The sequence below is a fragment of the Protobothrops mucrosquamatus genome, unplaced genomic scaffold (assembly GCF_001527695.2).
Source record: "Protobothrops mucrosquamatus isolate PMUCROS unplaced genomic scaffold, P.Mucros_1.0 scaffold_242, whole genome shotgun sequence".
NCBI lineage: Eukaryota > Metazoa > Chordata > Lepidosauria > Squamata > Viperidae > Protobothrops > Protobothrops mucrosquamatus.
Window position 1 is genome coordinate 490,843 of NW_015386318.1, and position 8,590 is coordinate 499,432.

General features: G+C 45.1%; 1 protein-coding gene across 1 annotated transcript in view; it reads left to right on the forward strand.

Moving 5' to 3' along the window:
* Positions 1 to 8,012, forward strand: part of LOC107300901 (tyrosine-protein kinase Src-1-like) — a 54,574-nt gene extending 46,562 nt beyond the window's left edge. The window contains exons 4-8 of the mRNA XM_015830188.1: positions 1,353 to 1,506; positions 1,746 to 1,907; positions 4,079 to 4,260; positions 5,954 to 6,107; positions 7,731 to 8,012. Of these exons, the coding sequence (XP_015685674.1) occupies positions 1,353 to 1,506; positions 1,746 to 1,907; positions 4,079 to 4,260; positions 5,954 to 6,107; positions 7,731 to 7,927 (849 nt within the window). The 3' untranslated portion in view covers positions 7,928 to 8,012. The remainder of the gene's footprint in view (positions 1 to 1,352; positions 1,507 to 1,745; positions 1,908 to 4,078; positions 4,261 to 5,953; positions 6,108 to 7,730) is intronic.
* Positions 8,013 to 8,590: the final 578 nt, after the last annotated feature.

The following is an 8,590-nucleotide window of genomic DNA, read 5'->3' on the forward strand; positions in this document are numbered from 1 at the left end:
TTCCCTCCCATAGACCGGTACGCTCCCACAGAGTGGGTCTCCTCAGGGTGCCGTCGGCCAAGCAATGTCGGCTGGCGACCCCCAGGGGGAGGGCCTTCTCTGTGGGTGCCCCTGCCCTCTGGAACGAACTACCCCCCGAGATCCGGATTATTCCGGATCTCCTTACTTTCCGCCGCGCCCTCAAGACATGGCTTTTCCAGCAAGCGGGCCTGGCCTAGGGAGGATTTTAAATCGGGTTTTTTAGAAATTTTAATTATCACAACACTAAAATATTGGTTTTAATTTGGTTTTATTCGGTGGGGTGTGTGGGTCTCTCTTTGTTTTTAATAATGTTGTGAGCCGCCCTGAGTCCTTCGGGAGAAGGGCGGGATACAAATTGGAATAATAAATAAATAAATAAATATAAGGAAAGGCTGCTGGAATTGGGTATGTCTAGTTTAATGAAGAGAAGGACGAGGGGGGACATGATAGCAGTGTTCCAATATCTCAGGGGCTGCCCCAAAGAAGAGGGAGTCAAGCTATTCTCCAAAGCGCCTGAAGGCAGGACAAGAAGTAACAGATGGAAACTAATCAAAGAGAGAAGCAACCTAGAACTAAGGAGAAACTTCCTGACAGTGAGAACAATTAACCAGTGGAACAACCTCCCTCCAGAAGTTGTGGGAACTTTATCACTGGAGGCTTTCAAGAAGAGACTGGACAGCCACTTCTCAGAAATGGTGTAGGGTCTCCTACTTGAGCAGGGGGTTGGACTAGATGACCTCCAAGGTCTCTTCCAACTCTGTTATTCTACTCTACTCCTAAAACTACATGCAGAAAACGAAGGTTTGCAGCTGTTTTTGCTGTTTTGCAAAACAAGCAGGGCAAGAGATTCACGTAGTCCCGGACTTAACGACCACGACTGAGCCCAAAATTTCTGTTGCTAAGAGAGACTCATGTTAAGTGAGTTTTGCCCGACTTTACAACCTGTCTTGCCACTGTTGTTAAGTGAATCACTGCAGTTGTTAAGTTAGTAACACTGTCGTAAAGCGAATCTAGCTTCCCTATTGACTTTGCTGGTCAGAAGGTCGCAAAAGGGGATCACGTGACCCCAGCACGCTGCGACCGTCATAAATACGAGCCAGTTTCCAATATCTGAATTTTGATCCTTTGACTATGACGATGCTGCAACGGTCATTCATGTGAAAAACGGTCCTAAGTCATTTTTTTTCAGTGCCGTCGTACCTTCGAACGGTCACTAAATGAACGGTCGTAAGTCGAGGACTTCCTGTGATCGGGAGGACAAAAGTTGCAAATGGTCCACGCAATAAATCTTGGAGAAAGTTAACCCCATTTTGACTTTATTTTGACCCAAGCCCCAGCCAAAGACCATGCCCCACTGGGACGATTGGGAGAGACCCAAAGACGAATTCCGACTGATCCGGAAGTTGGACGCCGGTTACTTTGGAGAAGTCTACGAGGGACTTTGGAAAGAGAAAGTGAAAGTTGCGGTGAAGGTGTTACACAGAGGTAAAGCTGAGCGACAGAAACGAAAGCGTCACATGACGAGATCCCTCTGCTGGGGCTTTTCATGCAAATGAAGCCCCACCCCCTTTTTTAGACAGGTAGTCCTCGACTTACAACCGCTCACTTAGCAACCGTTTGAAGTTACAACAGACCTCAGTTGTGGTCGTAAGTTGAGGATTACCTGTATGCCCAGAAAGTGACCAGAATGGAGCAGTTTACTGTAGCTTTTGCTTCCCTCCCAGCCGATCTGACGTGCCAGGACACCTTCAAAAACGAGATTGAGGCCCTGAGGCTGTTGAAACACAAAAACATTCTCTCCCTCTACGCCATCTGCTCTGGCGGGGATCCAGTCTACATCATCACCGAAATCATGAGCAAAGGGAACCTGCTCACCTTCCTCAGAGGTAAGACGAGCATCGCCTTTTTCCTGGTCTGACCCCCTTTGTCCAGAGGTATCCTTAACAAAGCCATAGCAGATCTGTAGCAAGGCTAGGCTAGGCTAGGCTGGGCTAGGCTAGAATAGAAATAGAAATAGAAATAGAAATAGAAATAGAAATAGAAATAGAAATAGAAATAGAAATAATAGAAATAGAAATAGAAATAGAAATAGAAATAGAAATAGAAATAGAAATAGAAATAAATAGAAATAGAAATAATAGAAATAGAAATAGAAGAAATAGAAGAAATAGAAATAGAAATAGAAATAGAAATAGAAATAAATAGAAATAGAAGAAATAGAAATAGAAATAGAAGAGAAGAGAAGAGAAGCTGGAAGGGACTTTGGAGGTCTTCTAATCCAGCCCCCTGCTCAAGCAGGAGAACCTAGACATGCTGGCTGGGGAATTCTGGAAGCAATCTGGTCGTTAAGCGAGCCATCAAGTAACCAGGCCTGATTTCACAGCCATTCTTACCGCGGTCTTTAAGCAAATCAACACAGTCATTAAGCAAATTTTGTGGTTGTGAAAGGAATCCAGCCTTGACTTTGCTTGTCAGAAGCCATCTGGGAAGGTCACTTATCGTGATCATGTGAGTAGAAACTGCTGTGACCATCATAAATGCAAGCTGGTTGCCAAGTCCCCAAGTGGCAAGCCCGTGACAGCAGGGACGTAAGTGTGAGGACCAGTTGTAATCCACTTGTTGTCATCACTGTCATAACTCCAAACCATTGCTCAACGAATGGATGTAAGTCGAGGACTACCTGAAAAAAGGCACCAGACTTCAGTTGTGTGGCATGAAGTCATCTTGACTTTCCTAAAACAACCACACAGACTATATGTGCATATAGTCCTCCTTTTTTAATTAAAATAATACTTAAAAAGTTACATTAGTCCTGAGGTTCAGTCTAGTAGTGGTTAAGGCATAGAAAGCAAGAGGCTGTCAGTTCAAGCCCCGCCTCAGCTATGAAAACCAGCTGGGTGACTTTGGGCCAATCACCAGGAGAGGGTGAGTTCTAGTCCCGCCTTAGGCATGAAAGACAGCTGGGTACCTTTGGGCCAATCACCAGGCGACAGTGAGTTCTAGTCCCGCCTTAGGCATGAAAGACAGCTGGGTGACTTTGGGCCAATCACCAGGAGAGGGTGAATTCTAGTCCTGCCTGAGGCATAAAAGCTAGCTGGGTGACTTTGAGCCAATCACCAGGAGAGGGTGAGTTCTAGTCCCGCCTCAGGCATGAAAGACAGCTGGGTGACTTTGGGCCAATCACCAGGAGAGGGTGAGTTCTAGTCCCGCCTTAGGCATGAAAGACAGTTGGGTGACTTTGGGCCAATCACCAGGAGACCGTGAGTTCTAGTCCCGCCTTAGTTATGAAAGACAGCTGGGTGATTTCGGGCCAGGGACTCTCTCTGCCCAACCCACCTCACAGGGTCGTTGTTGTGGGGAGAATAGGTGGAGGGAGGTGCGTTGGATATGTTCGCCACCTTGAGTTATTTCTAATGCCCAATGCTTTGTATTCAGACAGGAAGTGTCCAGCATCAGAACAGCTGAATTTGAATTTCAGGCTAGAAATATCTGGCCCACTATTGGGTGGACCCTGTAGAGGGAACCACCTTTTGGTGCCCGTGGGTATCGGGTTATCTTTTTCTGATCTCTGTGCAAGATGACATCGCTTGCTATCTCCATCCAAAAAAGCAGTGAAACTTTTTTGGGGAAAAACTCACGGTCCAGGACAGTGGTGGCAAACCTATGGCACGGGTGCCAGAGGCGGCACTCAGAGCCCTCTCTGTGGGCATGTGTGCCGTCGCCCCAGTCCTAGGCCTTCAGCTGGGTTTTATAAAACCTTTTCGCTTTAGGCCTCTGCCACCGTGCACAAAAAAAAAAAGGTTCAATCAATCAGTCAATTTCAACTTCTCCCGGGAAAAAAAAAGATCTTGCAAAGTTGGGATTGATTGAACTTTTTAGTCCCACCCAGTCTGCTGTTACCACCGCAGCCACGCCCACCCAATGGGCCACACCCACCCGGCACCCGACGATGCATAAGGGGGTTTTGGGTTGCAGTTTGGGCACTCGGTCTCTAAAAGGTTCGCCATCACTGGTCCAGGATGTTCTCATGAGGCTGTCCCTGTCCGTTTCTGCCCAGGTCCAGAGGGGCAACAGATGGAGATGGCAGAGCTAGTCAGCTTGGCCGCCCAGGTAGCCGAAGGGATGAGCTACCTGGAATCGCAGAATTTCATCCATCGGGATTTGGCTGCCAGGAACGTGCTGGTGGGAGAAAGCAACATCTGCAAAGTGGGAGATTTCGGCATGGCCAGGCTGATCGAGGTACTTTTCAATCCTTCTGGGACTCAAACGCAGGTAGAAAAATAGGATTTAATCCGGAAAGGCCAAATTGCAGGATGAATATGTCCAGTCAAACTTTATTTCAGTTTAAGATCGGTAATCGAGGATTACCGGACAGGTAATCTTCTATTTACGAACAATCACCTAATGATTGGTCAGAGTTACAGTGAACCTCCCCCCCCCCAAAAGATACTTATGACTCGGTTCTGAAATTTCAATGCCCCACACTCCAGTGGTCAGTGCTCAGAAACTGGCCCCCATTTACGACTATGTGCAGCCCTCTGTGGTCACATGACCACAATTTACAATGTTTTTGCTGAAAATTGTCCTTTACTTCTGGTTTTTGACAAAAACTGACCAGAGCAAACCAGAGGAAATAATGGATACACTTAATGACTATAGATTCACTTAATGACCAGGGTGATTTGCTTAACAACCTCACAAAAAAGGTTGTAATCTTGGGTCAGTCGTGTGTTGACCCGCTTTACAGTCATGATGACTTACAATGGTAATGGATAAGCTCCTTTAAGGTCATAAGTCGAGAACAAAATAATTAACAAGCTGTTTAAAAGTAAAGGAGGAAGGCCAGCGTAAAGCACAAGCTAAACAATCATGTGCAATAATATTGTCACTCTTGTCGCCATTGTAAGCTAGGTCTCTAGGACCAAAAAAAGCCAAGGATATTATTGATCTAAAACTAAGGCATGACACTAAAAAAGAAATAGATAGAAGTAGGTTAAAATAAAATAGAATAAGGATAGATGTGTGTGTGTGTGTGTGTGTGTGTGTGTGAGAGAGAGAGAGAGAGAGAGAGAGAGAGAGAGAGAGAGAGAGAGAGAGAGAGAGAGAGAGAGAGAGAGAGAGAGAGAGAGAAATGGTAGATAGATTATAGATAAATAATAGATGATAGATAGACAGACAGAGAGATAGATTCAGATCTCTCTATGCGGTATATACTTATTTAGGATTGCTCTATAGATTTTTATATAGAAAGATTTGGATCTGTCAATATATACTTATTATTGCTGAAAAGTTAGGGATGGAGATTGGTCAGCTTTTTTTTATAACTTAATGATGTTTAAAAGTATAATGGTAAAAAACTAATGCAAACTAAGAATAATATGAAAAATAAAAAGGAATATAATATAGCTCTGACATTACAGGTAATCCTCGACGTACAAGCACAATTGAGCCCAACATTTCTGTTGCTAAGCAAAACATTTTTAAGTGAATTCTGCCCCATTTTATGACCTTTTTTGCTCCAGTTGTTAAGTGAATCATTGCAATTGTTAAGTTAGTAACATGGTTGTTAAGTGAGTCTGGCTTCCCCATTGATTTTGCTTGTCAGAAGGTCACAAAAGGGGGGTCACATGAACCTGGGACACTGCAACCGTCATAGATATGAACCAGTTGCCGAGCACCCAAATTTTGATCCCGTGACCCTGGGGATGTTGCAACCGTTGTAAGTGTGAAAAATGGTCCTAAGTTCACTAAATGAACTGTTGCAAGTCAAGGACTACCTATAACGTACAGAAGGGGCAGGGTGTGGATCATGACCCCACACTCGCTCTCCTGACTGGACATTGTCTGTACAGACCCCTTTTTGGGATCAAGAAATGTCAAGTTTTCCAAAGACTCCGTACAAAGTGGATCACCCTGTGCTTTTGTCTTGCAGGAAGATATTTATCTCTCTTACTCACACAGTGTGCCTTACAAATGGACCGCACCGGAAGCCCTTTCCTGCGGATGTTACTCCATCAAATCTGACGTGTGGTCCTTCGGCATCCTCCTTTATGAAGTCATGACTCGGGGGCAGAACCCGTATCCAGGTATGGGAACAAGGCTACTGAGTTTGGTTGGGGATGCATAGGACCAGCCTTTTCCTTTCTGGATCCCTTTCTGAGAGTTATTATGTTAGGACAGGGGTAGGCAACCTTGGCTCTTTTATGACTCGTGGACTTCAACTCCCAGAATTCCTGAGCCAGTCTACCCCTGTGTTAGGATATTGAATTTAGTAGCTGGAAAGGTAAGGTGTACTATAGGCCAGAACACACAATTGTACCAAAAATGCTTTTTTTTTCTCAGCAGACAACTGAACTTCCTTGTTTTTGTTTGGTTTTTTTTTCCTTCCACTCTGCACCATCCAGTCAGAGCTGAAGAAGCTTCTTGGATGAGAAGCGAAATGTCTTCAAAGGAAAGAAAAAAGAAAGTCCAGTTGCCTCCTGAAAGGAAAAAAAGCATATTTGGGACAACCATACTTGGATGACTGAGAGTCCCCATAGACATTCAACACACAGTTGTAGTAGTTAGAGCAGGGGTGGCCCTTTTATGACTTGTGGACTTCAACTCCCAGAATTCCTGAGCCAGCCATTGGACTTCTGGGAGCTGAAGTCCACAAGTCATCAAAAGGGCCATAGTTCCCCACCCCTAAGTTAGAGAGTGCTGACTCAGGCGTGATGTAATTTACGTTATGATTGGTTGCTGTGGGTATAAAGGGGGAGTTTCCTTTTTTCCCCGCCTTTTTTTTTCTGTGTGCACTGTGTGCTGTTTAATTTACCTCATGATGTTTCTGCGTTCCTGACTATCTTGCGTTTTTCTTTCTGGATGATGACAAAGACTGCTAAAGTTTGAATGTTAAATATATTTATACTGCATATAAAAGACTACAAGTTTGTGTTATTGTCTCTGACTTCATCTGGACAGCTGCTACACAGTTCTTTGACGTATTATTTATTATGGTTCCTCGCAACTCTAGAGATCTAACGACTGACCCCCAGAGCGGATCCAAAAAGTATAAATCCTTCTATTCCCCACCATTCAGTCAGAAATAAAGAAGCTTCTTGGATGAGATGTTTTCAAGGGGAAAAAAAACAAAAATCCAGTTGCCTTTTGGAAAAGCACCTTTGAGACAACCCTGGCCTGGATGATTGAGAATATCCATAGATATACTGTATTAGTATGTGTTCCTTCAATACATCTTTACTACAGATACTCCTCGACTTATAACAATCATTTAATGACCATTCGAAGTTACAATGGCACTGAAAAAGTGACTTATGCCCGTCTTTCATATTTATAGCCATTGCAGCATCCCCGTGGTCAAAATGATCAAAATTTGGATGCTTGCCAACTGGCATGAATTTGTGACGGTTGCAGTGTCCTGGGGTCATGTGATCACCTTTAGTGACCTTCTGACAAGCAAAGTCAATGGGGAAGCCAGATTCACTTAACAACCGTGTTCCTAACTTAACAGCTGCAGTGATTGCTGCACTTAACAACTGTGGGAAGAAAGATCGTAAAATGGGGCAAAGCTCATTTAATAAATATCTCAACAACAGAAATTTTGGGCTCAGTTGTAGTCATAAGTCGAGAGATGCTTGTACTGCAATCCATGTGTTTTGTGCCATACGCGAAATACATAAATAATGCTGCATTTTCCGTTCTTTCCACAGGCATGAGTAACTGCGAGGTCTCCACCCAGGTTCAAAATGGTTTCCAGATGCACCGCCCGGCCAGGTGCCCCCCTGTCATGTACTCCACCATGTGCAAATGCTGGAACCTGGATCCCAATCAAAGGCCGGACTTCCAGAATATCAAAGAACTCCTCCGGAATTTCACCAGCTACGAGAACTTTGAAGCCTTCTCTTAAACTGCCCTTCAATGATTGGGGAGAAGTTGTTTCCACGACACACGGTCACCTGCCTATAAGGGATAGCGGAGCAGATCAAGCTGGTTGACAAATTATTGCACAATCAGCCCTGCTGGGAAGGAAAGGATATAGATTTAACCAAAAGGCAAAATAAGGACTTTGAACCTCGAATTAAGGAGAAATTTCCTAAAGGGGAGACTAATCAACCAATGGAAAAAAATTGCCTTCAGAAGTTGTGGGAACTTCATCACTGGAGGCTTTCAAGAAAAGACTGGACGGTCACTTGTCAGAAATGGTTATAGGGCAGTGATGGCAAACCTTTTAGAGACCGAGTGCCCAAACCGCAACCCAAAACCCACTTATTTATCACAAAGTGCCAGAGCCGCATCAGCATTGTGGTGCCCTCGGGGGGGGGGGTCCAGGGAGGTGCCTCTGAGTGCCGCCTCTGGCACGCAAAACCCGGGGGCGCAAAAATGGGCCACCGTGCTGCAAGGTGCAAAAATGGCCGCGGCGGCACCGCAGAGTGCAGATACAAGGCGCTGCACCACGCAAGAATGGGGCAGGGCTAGTGAGTATCACGCAGGCACTAGCCCCGCCCCATTTGCAGCGTGTGCGTGCTCGCGGCCCCGTGCGCACAGGCACGCATGTAAAATGCTTCCCCCT